The following is a 19,975-nucleotide window of genomic DNA, read 5'->3' on the forward strand; positions in this document are numbered from 1 at the left end:
ACATCTCAACTATACCCACCTCAGTGGATATCATTCACTGCAACCAGTATGCCCCGCCAAAAAATCTCTTTCCGAACGAAGTAGGATAAATAGTAGGATAATAAAAAGATATATACCTCTCAAAATAATCCCCCCCAAAAAAAAAAATTTACACACACATCTTCGCCCCCACACGCCTTATAATTCATCTTTCGGTGAACTGTATTTTCGATGAATTGTGATTTTTCGATGAATTGTTGTTTTTCGATCAATTGCGTTTCGATGAATTGTCTTTTCGATTAACTGCTCATCGGTGAATTGCTTTTTCGGGGAATTGTCTTTCGATGAATTGCTTTTTCAATTAATTGTTGTTCGATGAATTGCCTTCGATGAATTGTCTTTCAGTAAACTGTTTTTCGATGAACTCTTCGATACCGATTTTTTTTGACACAGAAATTATGCTAAAAATCATTGTTATGTTCCAATATTATGTATAGCTGATTTCGGTAGTCACGAATGCGAGTTCTGTGGTGAAAACTGTGTGAGTCAGTTCCATGAGTTGTTTTCTGTCAAGAATATCATGAAAAGGGGACAAGATGGTAGGATCCTTTGGACTGTCAAACCAAAATACGAAAATATCCGTGTGATTGCACACCATATTCGTGGTTTTGACGGGTATTTTATTTTGGAATATATTTTTTCAAAAAATTTCCAACCCCATATAGTGTTTGATGGATCGAAGATATTTGCTATCTATTATGACCCTTTAAACATTATGTTTCTTGATAGTTTTTCCTATCAAGAAAACTATCAAGTTTCACACATCCCATTCTCTAGATTATCATGGAGTCATCCCCGAAGAATCATATTTCCAGCCAGAATTTATGAACAAAGAAACTCGTACAGAGTTCAAGACTTTGTACGAAAATCGGCTAGACAGTGAATACTATTTGAAAACGGAACGTTTGGCTTATAGGAAGGATGATGTGCGTGTTTTGCGTGACAGCTGCAACACTTTTCGAACTCTCTTCATACAGTTCACCGAAATTGATCCCTTTCTCCATGACATTACAATTGCAGGAGTATGTTTGAGAGTATTTCTCCAGAACTTTTTAAAACATAGTACTTTTGCCATACTTCCTGCTCCAGGTTACAGGGTTGAAAAACTGAATTTGATTCAAATGTGAGAAATTTACTCATAATCGATGATTTGGTTCACCAGGCTAAAGACAGCACGGAAATAACTGATGTTTTCATAAAAGGTTCACATCATAACCTCAGTGCATTCTACTGACACAAAATTTATTCTGTAAAGGTACACATTTCGGACAATTTCTCAATTTCTTTTAAAAGCAATAACATTATGTTATTGCTTTTAAAAAAAAACCGAGACTCTTTACAGTTTCTCATTTAGCTTCTCACGTTTTTCCAGGACAAACGAACGTATTAGTTGGATTTATAAAGATGCAACACGGGAACCCCCACTCATATTTAGTTTTAGACTTTAGACAGGAAACACCTGATATTTTATGCTTAAGGTCACGGATTTTGCTAGGAGAAGAACCCAATACAGTGTTTATCCCTGAATGGCTGATAGACTCAAACGCTATGAATATCTCGTCAAATACTTATCTCATTCCTCTCCAAAACAAGGAAATGATGCTTTAAAACACTGCACTTCCAGCCAAATCACCACACTCTGTGAAATCTGCAAAAATGTTTTATCTGGAAATATTCCACTAAAACATAACCAGAAGTCACGCCTACAAAGGAAAAAAAAATTATAAGAGCACTAAGTAACAAATCGCTTCACTTCATTATTAGACGAAAACTGGTTTTGCAGCACGGGGGAGCACTGTTCCCATTATTAGGCAGTACCATTGTTCCTTTATTGAGTACATTTATTAGGAAATGAATCATATGTTTAAAAAATTTATGCTCCTCCACTCACCAGAGGAGCGTGAGTTGTACACACGAGATGATAAAATGAGTGCCATGTTAAAAATGAGAAATTAAAATCCATATGAAAAAGTAAAAGCATATTTAGTTGTTTTGCAGAAGTATTTAGGTTTGAAAAGCAATTGGCTCACACAGAAGGAGAGCAACAGGAACATAGACTGTCACATCCAGAATCTACCCTGAGCAAACCGAATACCCAGAAACCATTCTCCTCAACCATCAATGTCAGCCAGTCCCAGTGACGAAAATGCTTCCAATCCACTCTCTGCGTGCAGCAGAGCTCGAAGAATGAGTACCAAGTTCGTCTTTTTATCTCCCAGAAAGCTGCGTGGGAATAAGAAACTGGCGTGGAAAAAATGGTAAGTGAAAAAACAATTTTTTTTAAATTATTTTTTATTTTCAGTAAATGATTTGTAACAGAATAAGTTACTACAATATCATTTAACCATAAATCCTTAGAATAACATTTGCTAATAACATTTTTCATAGAAAGACCACAACATCTCAATATTAAAAAATATACACAGTGCAAACCACATGCGACAGAATCATTAGCTTGTACAGGTACACTATTACAATGCCATATATTAGTGTTGATATTCAGAAAGTTAACAATATCGCCTTCGGGTGGACGACCGAAGCTATCGAAAAAAATCACCGTTTTTGTCTTTGATATAGATAGCTTGCCAATGTTGTCCTGGCAATCAGGTCGGATCTCTGTTCACGACGAACATCGACTGTCGTTGTCTGATCGTATGTTGTGGCAATTCATCACGAGCACAAACTCCTAAACCCACTTTTCTTGTGATGGGTTCTAACTCTAGTATGCTTACTAATTGTTCAATGTTCATAGTTCAGTAACACAAAACGATCCCTTGTTATGGATAACGTACACTCAAACTCTGCATAGAGAACCACAGTGATGTTTTCAGGAAGTGGTTGAGCAAATTGAACTTCGAGGCGCACACTTCCTCTTCTTAACAGACTGACATGGGGGGCTATGGCATTTGGATTTGGGGAGAAGTCAAATCCATAGAGAACGTTTCCCTTTACGTATTCCTCATAAGAAATGTCATTACCACAGTCTCTGTTCCATTTGTCTAGCGATATGAACAGTGATATGTAACATCTGCTGTAATGCCTTTCTTTGAAGTTCGGAGTCAAAGTTTGCGAGGGATACTGAATACCGTCAGCTGTCACTACAAGAAAATTCATATTGAAATGATGAAACTTAAATGGATTTCTGTTGAAAGTGCCATTAAATCCATCACTAGCGACCAATCCAATAATTAATCTGGATGGTATTTCACCTAGATACAGATTGTCTCGTGTGGCATCTGACATACCCTTAGGAATCGAACAATAAGACACTTGCACTCGATTGATAGGATATACCATGTTTGACATGTCTAACACAGTCAGATGAGCCAGTTGAATCTTTGAATTTATTTTGACTTTGCGGACAAAAAGTGTAGCTTCTTCAATTTGCACTTTAGCTTAGCAGCAGCATTTACTGTCAGTAAACAAAATTCGAGAGAAATGCGAACCATACGAACACGAACAGTAACGTTGTTGATCAAGTACCGGTCTTGATGCATGATGTCAGCGAGTATTCACAGAAGCATCTCGACACTTTTCGACTGGTTAATTCGAGCTTGTCGTCTAATCATCCCACATTCACTTTTAGTAAACTTATCACTAACATTAGCCACATCATCTTTTACAAATAGTTCATTTGTCAGTTGACTGTTTTCAGCATCTCTATCATAATTTAGTAGCTTTTCAATATAAGCCCCATAAGGATACATGTCTGATGCCACATTCACTAGTTTATCTTGGAGAAAAAAGTCAATTTGACTGAACAAGAAATGGAAAAAATTGTTCACGACACCAACTGAAGAATCTTCGTTAGGTTCACCATCATTGTCAGTGATGCGCACACAAACGCGTAGGTATGATTTTCCCAAACCCAAGTATTCTTTAGATATACCTGGTATGCAAAATTCCACTGTTAGTATACTGGATATTGGTTGGTAGGTAACATAAGAACTTTCCACACACATGTTGACACGAAGGTGGGAAAAAAGATGTAACTCTGACATCATATCCTCAGCAAAAGATGTCATCTCGCTTGCGCTTTTTAGTATTCGTTTTTTATATTCTTGCTTCCTTGACCTCTCTGAAGTAATCGGTTCTGAGCCTTTTTAGCAAAGGTTTTCCCAGCTTCTGATGCACTGTTTATAAAGGCTCGACGTACAGGTATCCCTTCCAGTACATCTCCTATCATATGCTGACCGACCGGCTTTTAAGGCTTGACGACCGACATATTGAGCTGCAGGTTTAAAAGTAGACTTAGAAAGGAGAAGGCACTTCTGAAAATGCTACCTAAACCGTACCCACGCTGTATTGGGGGCCCGTAAACATCTGAGATAATCAGTCTTCCTTCACTTGTCGGAAGTGTAATGTAACTATTGTCTTGCCGCCACGAAAGTGGAACAACTCGCCTTTGTCAGAACGGATTTCAATGCTAATTGACTGAAATGTTTGTTTTCGTAACGGATAATAATCAGGTTGAGCAAAAACGAAGGAACACTTGGTGCTGCACTGAACAACTCGTAACAATGGTGCACATGTATTCCCAACTATCTGTTCTTGGATTAAATCAGAATAAACAAAATATGCGGCTACACCCCTCTTTATATCAACTGGATATTTCCCTGTGATTGTACTTTTCAGTTTAACACCAATCTGATTAAAATCCCGTAGAATGCCCAAATCCGAGGCCTCCTTGGGAAAAAACAGGTTGTAATCTTTTGGGACTGTCAGAGAAATGGTGTTGTTTGGGTTCTTTTTTCCAGTAGTCACAGAACTCACATCAAACACTGATTGAAGAACTTCAGAGGGTGAATTATAACTGCTATGGGGAATCTTGTACACTTTGTAAAATCCTTCTTTAGACTTTTCGAAAACTTTATTTCCTGTGATTTTGTTGTTGTCAATAGTGTTGACTCCTCCTCCAGCTGCACGTATCATATGAAACTCATCGTAACCGAAATCGATGTTATTATATTCTCCTAGAAGATGCATTTCGGAAAGAGCAACTTCGCATTTACCTTTAAGTCTGATTTCGTCTGGTAATTCCACTTGAAATTTCGTTTGCGTGTTTGTAGGAAACATTTTCATACTGGCGTTTCTGGGAAGAGTTAAGTAAAATATCTTCGCTACGAACCCGAGAATTATACGATAAGGGATAACCGAGCCACTTATCAAAATACTGAGGCTTTCCTTTCTGTTTGCGGTGCTTAAGTACTCTTTCGATTAGATACACGTCTTCCGGCAGTTCATTGAGTATATCAGCCTTTTGCAGTTGAAGTTCATAAGACGTTCCCTCCACTATCTCTCCATCCCGACTGCGAACTCTATATACTACAGGGTTTCCATTAATAACCTGATCAATAGTGAACAGTTGTCGTGTCCAGTTACCCCAATACCCTTTTCTACATTTGTGGGGATCATCACTTAAAACCACACTATCACCTACTTGAAATTTTGGTTTGGTAGTCTCCTCTTGGGTTCCGTACAAATATTTCCAAACACGATCCTCGTTGTGAAGGTTAACTTCCGAAGGATCCATACCGATACTGCGGTGTGGTGCGAGGTTATAAGTATGTACAAGGGTCGGAAAAATATTCGTATAACTTTTACTTTTATTATACGTCATCCACTTGTAGATCTTTGTTTTCAATGTCCTGATAACTCTTTCTGCAATGGGTGCTTTCATTTCGCTCCTGGTCATGTAGAAATGAATATTATGGTTCTTAAACAATGCATGAACTTTCTGGTTGTAAAACTCTTTTCCTTGATCAGTGTTTATGTAACATGGCACTTCTTTAAAAATAGACTCGAAAGCATTAACAACAGCGTCTGCTGATTTTTTCTTCAGTGTTCGAGCCCACGCAAATCGGGAAAAACAATCAATGAATGCAAGAAGGAAACACACACCCCATTCTCTTTTGCATCGGATGAAATATCTGCCAAATCACATTGAAAAGTGTAAAAGTGTCGCGACTTTGATTTGATTGCGTCTAAACTTCTTCTAATGGATTTATGTCTCACATAAGTAGGCTGTGTTGCTAACCAACTTTTCCTAGTTTCATGTGGCAAATTTTTATGTTTCTGTAAAGCTTTGATACTACCAAACCTAACTACTGTATTAGGATTATAGTAATCTGCTAACTTTTCATCACTAACAATAAGTTTTTTTCTTTGTAGGTGAAAATCAAGAACCATCGCAAAAGTTCCAGAGACTTGCTTTTATAGCAGTACTACTAATATGTGGAAATTGGCATACTCATCTGGGAAGCAGTATAAAAGTCAGCCAATCGCACATGTCCCATCAAAGAAATGTTACGACAAGAAAAACACCACATCCATTGGTGATATCTGTAAATTGCTATTTCTGCATATTACATTGTAAATAATATGCGAAATAAAATGTGTATACTTAAATGAACAAATGGTTTCGTTGATGTGTTGTGCATATTTATGTAAGATCACTTTTGAAATCACAGCGAATTCACACACAATTTATTTATTTATTGAACTTTAAGATCTTCAATTTAGATAAATCAAAATATTCGGATGAATTATGAATAAAATATGAGTTCGAATGAAATATGAGTTCGAATATGAATATAGAATAAAATATATATGAGCTATGGAAAAAACAAAAGTGTGTGTTTGAGGGACACCAGCATATAATAAAATTATTCAGAAAAGCCTAATCACTCTGCCATCACGACTCTACTCTAAGAACTCCCACCCTTTAACAGGAAAGAAATAACCCAAATTGTATTGGAAATTTCGTACAGCCATCTATAGACAACCAAAGACAAAACATGATGACATTGACGGATGTGTGTCACCCTGGGAAAATTCCAAGATATCGTTATTCAAAAACATCGCCCACAATTCCATAGGCAAACCAAAATATCACGTGATGTCACAGAGACATATGTTCCCCAGAAATTTCCAAACAAATAACGTCACGACTCCTTAACTCTAAAATTACCCACAAGGTATCACGCGAATCCAACACACCACGTGATATCCCTGACAAAAAAGGGGGGAAGCGAAATTCCAAACTTTATCTTATCACTATCCATCACCCATAATATCATACGCAAACCATTTACTTATCTATAACTCATAACAATATACATCCACAACACGGACGTCATTTCCCCATTCACCCTACCCCTATTTAGTTCATAGTATCCCATCAATCACGACACGAATCCTTATCCCCTAATAATATCTTCCTTTTCCATTCAAAACAATAACGTCACTTATTTACAACTAACAATTACGTCACTTATCTACATCTGATAATAACAAACATTCACGTCACGATTCCTTATCTTATCTTGATCTGGTTAAAAGTGTCCTACCAATCCCGACACGAAGCCTTATTCACTAATATCTTCCTTTTCCATTCACAACAATAACGTCACTTATTTACAACTAAGAAATGACATCACTTGTCTACATCTGAAAACAACACACACCCACAACATGATTCCTTATCTTATCTTGATCTTGATCTGGTTAAAAGTGCCCCACTAAACACGACACGAATCCTTATCTCTACCACTCTCCCATAATTCCATAAACAAATGCCGTCACACACAATTACGTCATCAAATGAACAACAACCACGTCACGATTCCTTATCTTATCTTGATCTTGATCTGGTTCAGAGTGCAACCCCTACTACCCATGGGGAAAGCGAGGTGGACGACGATCAGGTTTGCCAATCCAGTTGTCTTCTACGTAGTGCAGAACAGACTGAGCTTCAGCAGGATAGTCATTATTTTCATATAACACTTCAAAAGCACGTACAACATTTGTAGATGGCAAATTTGGTTCCAAATTTTTTATCATGCTTATACCTCTACGGTGTGTATCTTCCTTTCTTCGAGGCATCAATGCATAAACAGCAGGAATCAGGTTATCGTTTATAATGCCATAAATTGTGTACAGCTGCTCAAAAAGGGGTTGAGTAGTTTTAAAAGTGCCATCTGCATACCATGTTGCTGATTGCAACAATAACTGTAGATTTCGTTTAGTAGAAAGTATCAGTAATTTGTTGCGGCCATCGTTGCTGTCATCAAAAGAAAATCTTCATTTCCATTGGTGATTTTATAAATAGGCGGAAAAATCAAATTACTTAACGAATTTGGATTTTGTGGTACCTGTTCGAAGAACAGTTGATTTCGGGTTCTTCGAATAGTCCTTTTTACAGAGGCATTGCTCGGCATTTGGCCGATGAATAGGAGATATTTTTGTGTATGCTTCCGTGATAATTCGATGAGTCTCATTGCTAGTTGTACGGGCTCGATCTCTAATCCTATTAAGTAGCTTCGCTACTTCAACCCGTGCCATGTTACCAACATGATTATGTTGGTTAATTCGTTTGATAATGTTGTCTCCAGCTGTATGAATACGCGTATGGCAATGCATTTTTTGCATCTTAGGTCGCATGTATCCGACAGATACATTTATTATTAGTATGTGCTGAAATGCGATAAAACTAAAAAAAAAAAAAACACTACAAATATAATACATGACGGTTTATTTATTTTCAGATACAATCTAGAAATTATTGAAAAAAAAAAAAGAAACAAATAAAAATACAAAATAACCAATATTATACTGACATAGGAGTTCGCCGTATCTCTCAGACACAATTTATTATCAAATATCACACGCCTTTACATAACACGTGTTAAACCAAACTGACTTCAATTTTTTAGCGAATAAATAACGCTTCCAACGAATTTTTTCTGCGATGAATTTTCCTGCAATGGATTTTCTCTGCGAGCGATAAATTTTCCTTTTGATGAATTTTCTCTGCTATGAATTTTCCTCAATACGTAAGCCAGGCAAGGACCCACACCTGTCTCAAAATTATCGTCCAATCAGTCTCATCTCCAACCTGGGTAAGGTTGCAGAGAAGGTCATCCTCTCACGACTTCAAGTTTCAGTAGATAAACTAAACATCCTTCCTAAAGAACAATTTGGTTTTTGGCAATACCATAGTACTACCCAGCAAATCCTCAGAATAGTTGAATATATTACCACCAGCTACAACTGGCGTCAATACACGGGAGCTGTTTTTCTTTGATCTATCCAAAGCATTTGACAAAATATGGCACTTTGGATTACTACATAAACTTATCTCAGCCGGTATCTCACTGAAAATGGTACACCTAGTTAGATCTTATCTGCAGAATATCAGCATGCATGTCAAGATCAATGGTACTACCTCATCCCATTGGCATATCTTCGCCGGAGTACCGCAGGGATCCCTACTGGTTCCATTACTGTTCTCTATATACATGTCAGACATTCCGCACAACCCAATGTCATCCATCATGGCCCTATATGCGGATGATACGGCATTATTAGCCAGATCTCTTCGGTCACACCTCATTACTAAAATGCTTCAAGAAAACCTAAAGGTAGAGAAATAGTTCTCCAAATGGAGACTACAAATGAATCCTCAAAAAGAGTTCAGCCATTATCTTCACGAAAGGATCGATATCTCCTGCAGGAGACGTCTTACTATTCAATACTAAAATTCCCTGGCAGACAGAAACAAAATACCTGGGTGTAATTCTCGACAAAAAGCTATCTTTCAACCAACACATCAAGATTACGCGTGCAAAGGCATCTAAACCCATCGCTCAGATCTATCCGCTAATTAATAGAAATAGCAGGCTAAGTAACAGAATCAAATGGCTTTTATACCAGCTGACGATTCGTCCTATCATCACCTACGCCTCTCCAGCCTGAAGCCCCACCTCTAATACTAACATTACCAAAATACAGCGAGTGCAGAACAAGTGCTTGAGAATGATTCTGAATGCCCCGTGGTATGTTAGAAACAATCAACTTCATAGAAATACAAATATTCCCTATATTTTCTCTTTACCAATCTTTAGCATCTGAGTTCTTCCTAAAGACGTCTATACACCCCGACAATCTAGTTCAGCAACTGTAGCCTACGATGCAACGGATATATTTAAAAATAAAAGACCAAAAGCCATTTTAACTTCATGTAGCGATATGTAATCTCCATGCCCATTCGGGGGGGGGGGGGGGAACTGCTCATAAAATTTTTCCTTCGTGTAATGTAACCGTAACAGATAGAGAGGAATATGAAAAGCATCTTGCTTCACCCCTAAAGCCATTAATGTCAATTGTCAAATATTTGAGGCTTGAGGTGATGTGTGAATTACGAGGAGTAGAATTCCAGGGTAACGTATAGCAATGCTGTAGCCAATGAAGCTTTAACTGAGGCTCGGATATTGCCGTTACCCAGCCATGAGCAGAGCTTATAGCCGATAACCACCCATCCTTACATTTTCTTCTTCTATTTTCTTCATACTTCTACAGATAATGGGGAATATGAAAAGCATTCTTGCTTCACCCATCTACCCCCCCCCAAAAAAAATGATACGAACATTTCACCTTAAGATTTGTTCTTACTAACCGATTGTTTTCAATTTGTATCGTAAACTCAGAGCAAAAATATGTCGAATTCCAGTTAACAACAAAGAAACCCCGAGAGGGCCATCGTATCCCACTAAGAAACTACAGCAATTCTGTAGGAGCGACAAGTTTCGAGGGCAGCAAAACCCAAATTTTAACCATAAAGTATCGTTTTCTGCTTTTAATTTTATACATTTCCTTGAGTAAAACACGGCACATATCATATACCATAACAACGATCCTGGGCACTGATTAAAATTGTTTCGAATGGGAATTACTTATACTCGTATATGTATGTATGTTACTATAAAGTAAGCCATTGAAAGTGTAAACTAAATCACTGAAAGTGAACTACTTTCTGTGTAGAATTCCTTATAGTCCTTATAAGGACTGGCTTAAAGGGGCGAAGCAAGAATGCTTTTCATATTCCCCGTTATCTGTAGAGGACAGTGTAGGGATAAGGTGTTATTGGGCTATTAAAGCTCTGATCATGGCAGGAGGGTAACAGCAATAGCAGAGCCTCAGTTAGAACTTCATTGGCTACAGCATTGCCATTTAGATTTCGATTACCCTCCAAGGGTATTGGATTGAATGAATCAATCACCGACTATGTAAGTAAAGGTGAAATCTCAAAAATACGGACGATCTCTAGGCCACTCCATAGTGGGCGAAAGACCGTCCTAATCTCAGCGTTGGTTCCACTCAGTGACGGGCTCCCCGACCACTGAGCAGAACCGCTCAAATTCCGAGGAAAATAATTCACCGACAAAGCCCCTCAGCGGGCCGTGCCGGAGAACACCTTCCCCGGAGACTCAAAGTGCTCCCTTAAGGCAAAAACTTTAAGAGAGCGAACTCAAAAACTCATCGCCCAAAGGGGTAACAGCAACAGCCGAACCTCAGTTAAACTTCATTGGTACAGCACTGCATTGTTGCCATCCGTTACCCCCAAGGGCATTAATGAATCAATCACCGTATGTGTAAGTAAAGGTGATATCTCAAAAATATCGGACGATCTCTAGGCCACTCATTCGTGTAAAACACAGCTCTTACGAGATGTAGAACTGTTTTACATTATGAGGAGAGGTCACTACCCAGACCGGTTTCGACCTTTATTGAGGTCTCATCAGTGAGTAGGTCGACCTGGAATATCAAGGTTTAAGTGAACCGAACTTACATATACCCCTACTAACGAATTGCCAGACCTCTTAGATTTCGATATCCGAGTTTCGTATCCGGCTATAAAACAATACAGGATTTATTATCCCTTAACTTAATTTATATCGCAGGAAAAAAAATAGCCTCTTGGCTCTTTATCGTATTAATAATAATATATGGGTACACCGGTCTGGCAATTCGTTAGTAGGGGTATATGTAAGTTCGGTTCATTTAAACCTTGGTATTCCAGGTCTACCTACTCACTGATGAGACACCAATGAGGGTGGAAACCGGAGCGAGGCGGATCTCGCTTTGAGAGGCTCCCCTTGGAGTTATTTGACTGTCTCTGAGTGGGGGCCACCGCTGAGATTATGGCTCTGCTTGATGGTGGGGTGAGCCTGCCACTGGGTAGAGCCAATGCTGAGAAGTTCTTCTCGGTGACGGAGTGAGCCTGTCACTGAGTGGAACAACGCTGAGTTGGACGATCTTTCAGGATCGCCTAATTTTTAGAGCCCGCTTCACCTATACATAAAGGTTGAAACCGGTCCGGGTAGTGACCTCTCCTCATAATGTAAAACAGTAATACATCTCCTAGGAGCTGCGTTTTACATTATCAGAAAATATTAAGGATAGTGACGGAGCTTGCCCCACCTTTGACAAGAGTTGTCTTAGTGTTGTACTACCCAAGTGATGACTTACGCTTGGACTCGCCGATAGTTCTTCGGCATGAAACTCTTAGATTTCGATCTCCGAGTTTCGTCCTCTGCTGTAAAACAATACGGGATTTATTATTCTCTTAACTTAATTTATATCGCCGGAAAAAAAATAGCTTCTTGGCTCTTTATCCTTATTATTTAACCCTTAATACTCGTATGCTTTACGCTATTAACCTAAGACAATACTTTTTATTATCCTCTACCCGTTGCAAATATTTAGATATTTTGACCCAAATAGCAATTGACCAACAACGCAATATTCTACACATGAAATAAAAATAAACACAAGAAGAAAATATCGTGTAATGTAAGTGTATACATGCGTAGAATATTCCTCTGCAGATCTCTCTTACCCTAAGCACATTTCAAGCGTGGAGATTAATTCGCAATTCCTCCCTGCCATAAAAATAAGCAATATCCTTCCTGTTTTTCTTTATTTAATATCTTCTTTTATGTTTTCAGACTGAGCAGTTGACATTCCTGTGGGTTTTGTTCATTATGATAGTCGTCGGCAACAGCTGTGTTCTGGTTGCTCTGATGTTGTCAAAGAACAGAAAGTCCCGGATGAACTTCTTTATCATGCACCTGGCGATAGCTGGTAAGTTATTTGATTTCGTGCGTGCGTGCGTGCGTGCGTGTGTGTGTGTGTGTGTGTGTGTGTGTGTGTGTGTGTGTGTGTGTGTTCATTGGATGAGACCTATTACTAAGATCCCATCACATAATTGAACTCGAATACGAGGAAGTAACAAGACAGACGCTCTCCACTCTAGTTTAAGCAAAACAAAAAAAGAAAAAAAGAAAAAGAAAAAGAAAAAAGATGGTCATTCGATGTCGAGATGTTTCCCAAGAGGACCGACATGGACGGAGATGAGTCGCTAAAATAGAGACGGAAACAGGACGTGGAGATATCGAGTAACGTCAATATTTCATCAAGCAAGTAAAAAACATCTTTCCATAGAATCGTGAAGTATCCAGTCAGAATCTAGAGGTATTTTTATTTTGTTTTTGGTACATCTTAGCACTTGATACTGAAAACATTAAATGCTGGTATCGTACTTTTCACAATGCACACCGTGAACAACATCGATTAAAAAAAATGTTGTAATCAATTATTTATTTTTGTCGTTTTCAGTACCACGTCACGTTGATGTTCACTCTAGCCACCCCCCCATATTATTTGTGTGGCCTGAGGCAATAGCACAAACGAAGGTCAACATATCATAATTATAAATATTTATAATTTATAAATCAAACAACACTTTATAAATCAAAAATTAATTTTAATGTATATTAAAAATTTATAAATCAAACTAAGTATTAAATAAAAATGAGTTATGGTCTCCTTCTCCTATACCTTCATAATAATAAAAATCGAAAACTATGTGTATAGCTATAGTTCCTTGAACCCTGCAAAATATCACAGATGACCGAATGTTGTGATTACTGCGATGTCTGGGTGTTCTGTTGATTGCAAGTGATCGTTGATTGCTGATGATTATTATTACTATTATTATTATTTTGTGATATGCGAGACTCTCTACAAGAGCGGAAATTTAATAATAAATGTAGCCAAAAGTTGTATTAAACTCAAATTATTGATTGTAGTTCAATATTTATATTTATCAATTATAACTAATTACAATATTCTTAAATGCATTTATCAATTATAACTTGGTAATATTAATATGATTATTATTAATATTAGCTAATATTAATTAATATTAATAAACATTATTAATATTATTAATTATTTATTATTAGTATTAATATTATTAATTATTTATTATTACTATTAATATTATTTAAAATTATGAATGATTTATATATATTATTTTTATATTGCATATAAATATTCTAATGCTAATTATATAATTTAATGAATTTTAATATTATTTTAAATAGTTTAATGATCTTCAAACACCTTTCAAAATTTTGAATTGATTATAATCATAAACCTGAGAGGTAAAGTTTTTCAGAAGTGGGGATCGAATTAACCCTTGGAGGGTAATGGATGGCAATGCTGTAGCCAATGAAGTTCTAACTGAGGCTCGGCTATTGCTGTTACCCTCCTGCCATGATCAGAGCTTTAATTGCTGAATAACACCTTATCCCTACACTGTTCTTTACAGATAACGGGGAATATGAAAAGCATTCTTGCTTAGCCCCTTTAAGCCAGTCCTTATAAGGACTTTTCAGAAGTGGATTAATGGGGAATCAGTCGACCGTGAGATGCGGTGATTGATTCATTCAATCCAATACCTTTGGAGGGTAATGGATGGCAATGCTGAAGCCAATGAAGTTCTAACTGAGATTCAGCTATTACTGTTATCCTCCTGCCATGATCAGAGCTTTAATAGCTTAATAACACCTTATCCCTACACTGCCCTCTACAGATAACGGGGAAGATGAAAAGCATTCTTGCTTCGCCCCTTTAAGCCAGTCCTTATAAAGACTTTTCAGAAGTCTCCCGTAAACGAATTTAAATTAAATGGTATTTGTATTTTGATATTTTGATTTAAATATGTTTAAGTGTGTCAATTCAGATTCAGATATGAATTATACTATTTAAGGATTTCAATGCGCAAAATTGAACAGAAATGGAAACGGAATGCAAAAATTAAAGTCTGCACTTAATAATTTCTCACGAATGATCATTTATGACAGAAACAGTCTCTTGGAGAACGTTTCATATATTTGATGGGAGTAGTATAAATGTACTTGAAAATGTGTCCAAAAGCCTGAGGAGAAATTCAGGTACGTTTTGCCATCTTCGAACTGTCAGACAACACTGGATGAAGATCGTCAGTATCCTCGGTTACAGCGATCCATCATCATATCAACGAAAGCTCGGTACCAAGGAAAACATCATTGTGCGTGTGTTCCACAGGCAAAATAAACCAGAGCACACAATTCATCATTTATTAGAGATATTTAAATTCAGCTGTAAAAAAACAACTGCCTTATTGCTCTCCCATCATTTATTACAGGCTTTTCGTGTCACAAACTGAGCTGTGAAGACTTCATTAACATTCAGCATGGATAGACGGATTTCGTCTTAATTAGATGAGTTCATTATTAGATTACACACACACACACACACACACACACACACACACACACACACACACACACACACACACACACACACACACACACACACACACACACACACACACACAGTGGAATGTGTCAGCGTGAAAGGTCCTTACACCGAAGAAGAATCACGATTCGAAGAAAAGGAAAATGCCTTGCTAAAAATGAACTTGCGTCTTATTGCGACAGTTGCTTAATGGTTAATAATTAGAATTGCGTCTTGTGAGACACTTCTTAATCCATCTGCATTTTAATTTAACGTTACGCGTTTTGTAAATAATTGAAGGTGAATTGTTAATAGAAACATGAGAAATGGATAGAAAATGTAAACAATGCAAAAGACAGTAAAATGGGATAAAATACAGTCCAGCAGCAAAGAATATAAAAGAAAAAGAAATGAATGGAAGATATGAGGACAAAAAGCAAGACGGAAACTGCGAAACAAAATTAAGAAGACTCCATTGAACAATGAGTTAAAAGAAATAGAAAATTGGGAAAAGAAGAGAAAAGGATTGACAAACAAGTAAAGAAAGGATTGGAAATAAGCACAAAAAGGTATTATTTTCCTAATGGCATATCTCTATAGCGACGCTATTCATCATCAAAATGACTGCATGTAATGGCGTTTTTGGATTTTTGCTGCACACATATTTTTTTTTTATCCACATTAAAAGGAGAGACGTTTAGCATATATGTGATTTCGTTCGAAAAAATGTCAACCCGTTTTGGGCTTATATTTCTTCGGAAGAATCCTCCGTAGATTAGTTGGTATAACCCAGCGCTTTGGTTGAAAATATCCGGTTCGAATCTACTGTGACAGAGACCTTTTCCACGCATTTTCAATCAAATAGTGAGGTACCAGTCAAATACTGAGATAGAGGGTTTTTCTTCCTGAAATTCTATTTTTCATCCCTCAGAACAGGCCCAATGAACACGCAGATTTACAGACGTACAACTCCCGTGATCACAGGACATTTCCTGTGCTGATTTCGCTAAATGTATAATTATGTTTACTTCATTCAGCAAATAAAAATTGACATTATCCAAAAAGAAAACAAATGATCTTTTATCAGGCATCCTACGTGCCATATTTCATTATAAATCTCCACTCAGTGAGGGATTATTTGGTTGCGAATGATTTCGAATCATTTGCAAACAAATGATTCGAAACATCTTCGTGGAGGCATCCAAACTAGACACCGATCTAAGATAGACGTTGCAAACGTTTGTGTGTGGGTGCTGCTTGGAAAGACATCAAGTTAACAATTATATATATACATAAAAAACAAACATTAAGGAACAAGCAGCCATGTCGCCCACCTTAATAAGAGGTACGCCCGCATTTCGCTGTGATCACGGCAGCAATCCTACGAGCATACTTTCCCCAAATGTAAGGGAAAGTAAATAGCGAGCGATAGGAATTATAGACCATTCTTGCTGTAGGCATGTAAGGAGGTCGTGGACTGTTGTGGGGAGGACGACTCTTGACTTCACCCGACGCTGCAGGTCATCCCACCGATGTTCAATACTCGTGTGGTTGAGATCAGGGCTCTGTCGTGGCCAGTCAAGTGTCGTGATGTCCACAAACTACGCAGTTACAGCAGCAACTTTATCATTCTGAAAGCGACAATGGCCAATTCCGTAGAAATGCCACAAAGTAGGAAGCATTGCATTGTCCAGAATCTTCAAATACCTCTCGGAGTTCAATGTTCGTGGCACCACAAACAGAAGCTCAAGCCAAACCAGGAGAGGATCTTACATCACATCGCCACCATCGAATTTCATAAATGGGATTACGCACTCTGATAAGACAGAGTTACCGGGTATTCGCCACGTTCATATCCACACCCATCGATCTGCATCTGCCATGGAAACCCATGTTGTGAACCTCAGTTGTGAATGTTTTTGTGCAGATTCGGGTTGCAGTCGATGCCAGAACTCTGCATTCAACGTATCGTTCGACAAATAGCGGTTTTTACATATTATCCTCCATAACATCCTATGGTCACCTTCGGTGCGTATGGTGGGTCGTCCACTACGGATTGTTGACCTGGAATGTCCCAATTAACAATTATATATATAGATATACACAAAAAACGACCATTAAATAAAGGAAGATAGGGAAAATGAACTGATATAGAATCAAAATAATTGGGTGAAATACTAATAATAACTTGAAATATGCAGCAGAATTCTGTAGAGATACAGAAGCACTATATTTAAAATTTTAGTTCATGAGTAACGTGAAGGAAAACTACGGATAATCCATAAAATAAAGTAAGAGTGTCGTTAGCAAAGGTATAAGGAACATATTTTTGTTGCAAGATACAGAGAGAGAGAGAGAGAGTCCTGAATGAGTGAAATCAATTGCCAGAATGTAGAAAACAAATTCGTGCAATAATTATAATTTTAATTGTCCATCAATGAACTAGCAAAATGCAAACAACAAATAAAAATTTTATTTTGCAATTTAGTATCATCCAAGAACTTGTGTTCGGCTAAATTCTCCGTGGTACTTAATGGACTTGGGCAGCATCTCTGGGACCAATGAATCGATTACGTGCACTGAACCCAAACGACCTCGTTCCCAGACGGGTAGTAAAACCGAATAAGGGACGAGACTCTACTCGATGTTATTCTTAATGCCAAAGAATACGAAGCTTTTCACAGCGTGAGAACCAGTCTTATATTTGGTGCTTAAAGAGCATAATTATCACGGGATAATCAGGTCTGCTCGTTTGTGGTGGTTGTGGCGTCCTGTTGTCTGCGCTAATTGCAAAGTGTCATTAACGAGTTTGTGAGGCCATTGATGTCAGTTACCATTAACATAATGCTTTATTTCCCTTTTGTGAGCACTGATTAAAGGGAATTATTTACTAGGATGTTTTCTGACTACATACAAATATATAAACATAAATATAAACCCACATATAAATTTTCTGACTACAACAAATATATATATATATATAAACATAAATACACATAAATATATATTATATTATATATAACATAAATACACATAAATTTGTTTTATTTTATAAGTTTCATGCCGAAAAACTATCGGCGTAGGCAATTCGAAGCAAAGGTGGAGCAAGCTCCCTCACTATTCTTGATATTTTTTCACAATGTAAAACACGGCTCCTAGGAGATGTAATACTGTCATTACATTATGAGGAGAGATCACTACCCAGACTGGTTTCAACCTTTTTTGAGGTCTCATCAGTGAGTAGGTAGACCTGGAAGATATCAAACCTTAGTGAAAAGAACTTACATACCTTCACTATACGAATGCCATAAAGTCACTACCCAGACCAGTTTCAAAAAGAGTTGAAACCGGTCTGAGTAGAGACTTTATGGCATTCGTATTCGTATTCCCCTTTATCTATAATGAGAGTTGTTTGGGAGTGGGAGATTTGTGAGCAATTAAGCTCGCCATCTGAGGGGCAGTTGTATTAGCTATGATCGGTTGAGAGAAGAATAGCCTTCGGTCTTTTGTGTTTGTAGTAATCAGTCTCGTTGTAATTTACAGCTTGTACTATTAGTGGGTTTAAATGTGAACTTGACTTCACGAAGAATTTTTCTGCAAGATCACGAAGAAGGGATGGAGGAGATGTATGGAGTGCCGGTTTCTCGGTGAATCTGTGAATTTCTGACGAACCAGGGTGCATCCAGGATCATCTTTTGATTGCATTTATTTTGAATTCTCTGTAATTTTGAAATGTTTGATCTTGAAGTGTGACTCCATGCTTGTGAGGCGTAGGTGATGACTGGACGTATTACCATCCGGTAAAGAAGCAATTTATTATGTAGGTTCAATTATCTCTTACGGTTGATCAATGGGTAGAGTTGAGCTATGATGTTGGAAGATTTGGAGCAAATGAGATTAATGTGTTTGTTGAAAAGGAGTTTCTTATCCAGTAATACCCAAAGATAGTTGGTCTCTGGTTGCCATGGGATCTTTTGACCAGAGAGCAGGAAGTATTCTTTGTTGCAGATTTTTCTTCTTTAAAACATTATGGCAGAGCTTTTGAGGGGGTTCACTTGAATCGACCAGTTGGTGAACCAGTTTGCTAGCTCATTGATACTTCCTTGGAGTCTAGTGATTGCTAGGCGAGGGATGAGTGATCTAACTAGAATAGCGGTGTCGTCGGCATAAAGGGCCGTAGTAGATGTTCTTGGATTGAGAGGAATATCTGCCATGTAAGTTGTGAAAAGTATTGGGGCCAGAAGAGAACCTTGAGGTACTCCCACCAGAATTTTGCGCCTTGAAGAAACAATTCCGTTCAGTTTTCCTTCCATGTATCTTTCATTGATATATGAATATATGAGTTTCACTAGTTTAATTTGGATATTGTTTTCAATTAGTTTGAAGATAAAGCCTTGATGCCTTATCAAAGGCCTTGGCAACATCCAAAAACACAGCAGCAGCAGTGTGAAGGTGCCAGTTAAAACCATGAGTGATATGTTCTGTTAGTCGGCGAATTTGTTGCACTGTGTTGTGAGCTTTGCGAAACCCA

The 19,975-nt window shown here is 37.7% G+C and overlaps 1 protein-coding gene across 1 annotated transcript in view; it reads left to right on the plus strand.

Moving 5' to 3' along the window:
• LOC150105070 (cardioacceleratory peptide receptor-like) overlaps positions 1–19,975 on the plus strand; it is a 151,843-nt gene that overhangs the window by 95,313 nt on the left and 36,555 nt on the right. Inside the window, exon 2 of the mRNA XM_090396128.1 lies at positions 12,828–12,963. Coding sequence (XP_090252254.1) covers positions 12,828–12,963 — 136 coding nt within the window. The remainder of the gene's footprint in view (positions 1–12,827; positions 12,964–19,975) is intronic.

The sequence above is a fragment of the Typopeltis vanoorti genome, chromosome 7, assembly GCF_054136105.1.
Source record: "Typopeltis vanoorti isolate ZY-2024b chromosome 7, IOZ_Tvanoo_1.0, whole genome shotgun sequence".
Classification (NCBI taxonomy): Eukaryota; Metazoa; Arthropoda; class Arachnida; order Uropygi; family Thelyphonidae; genus Typopeltis; species Typopeltis vanoorti.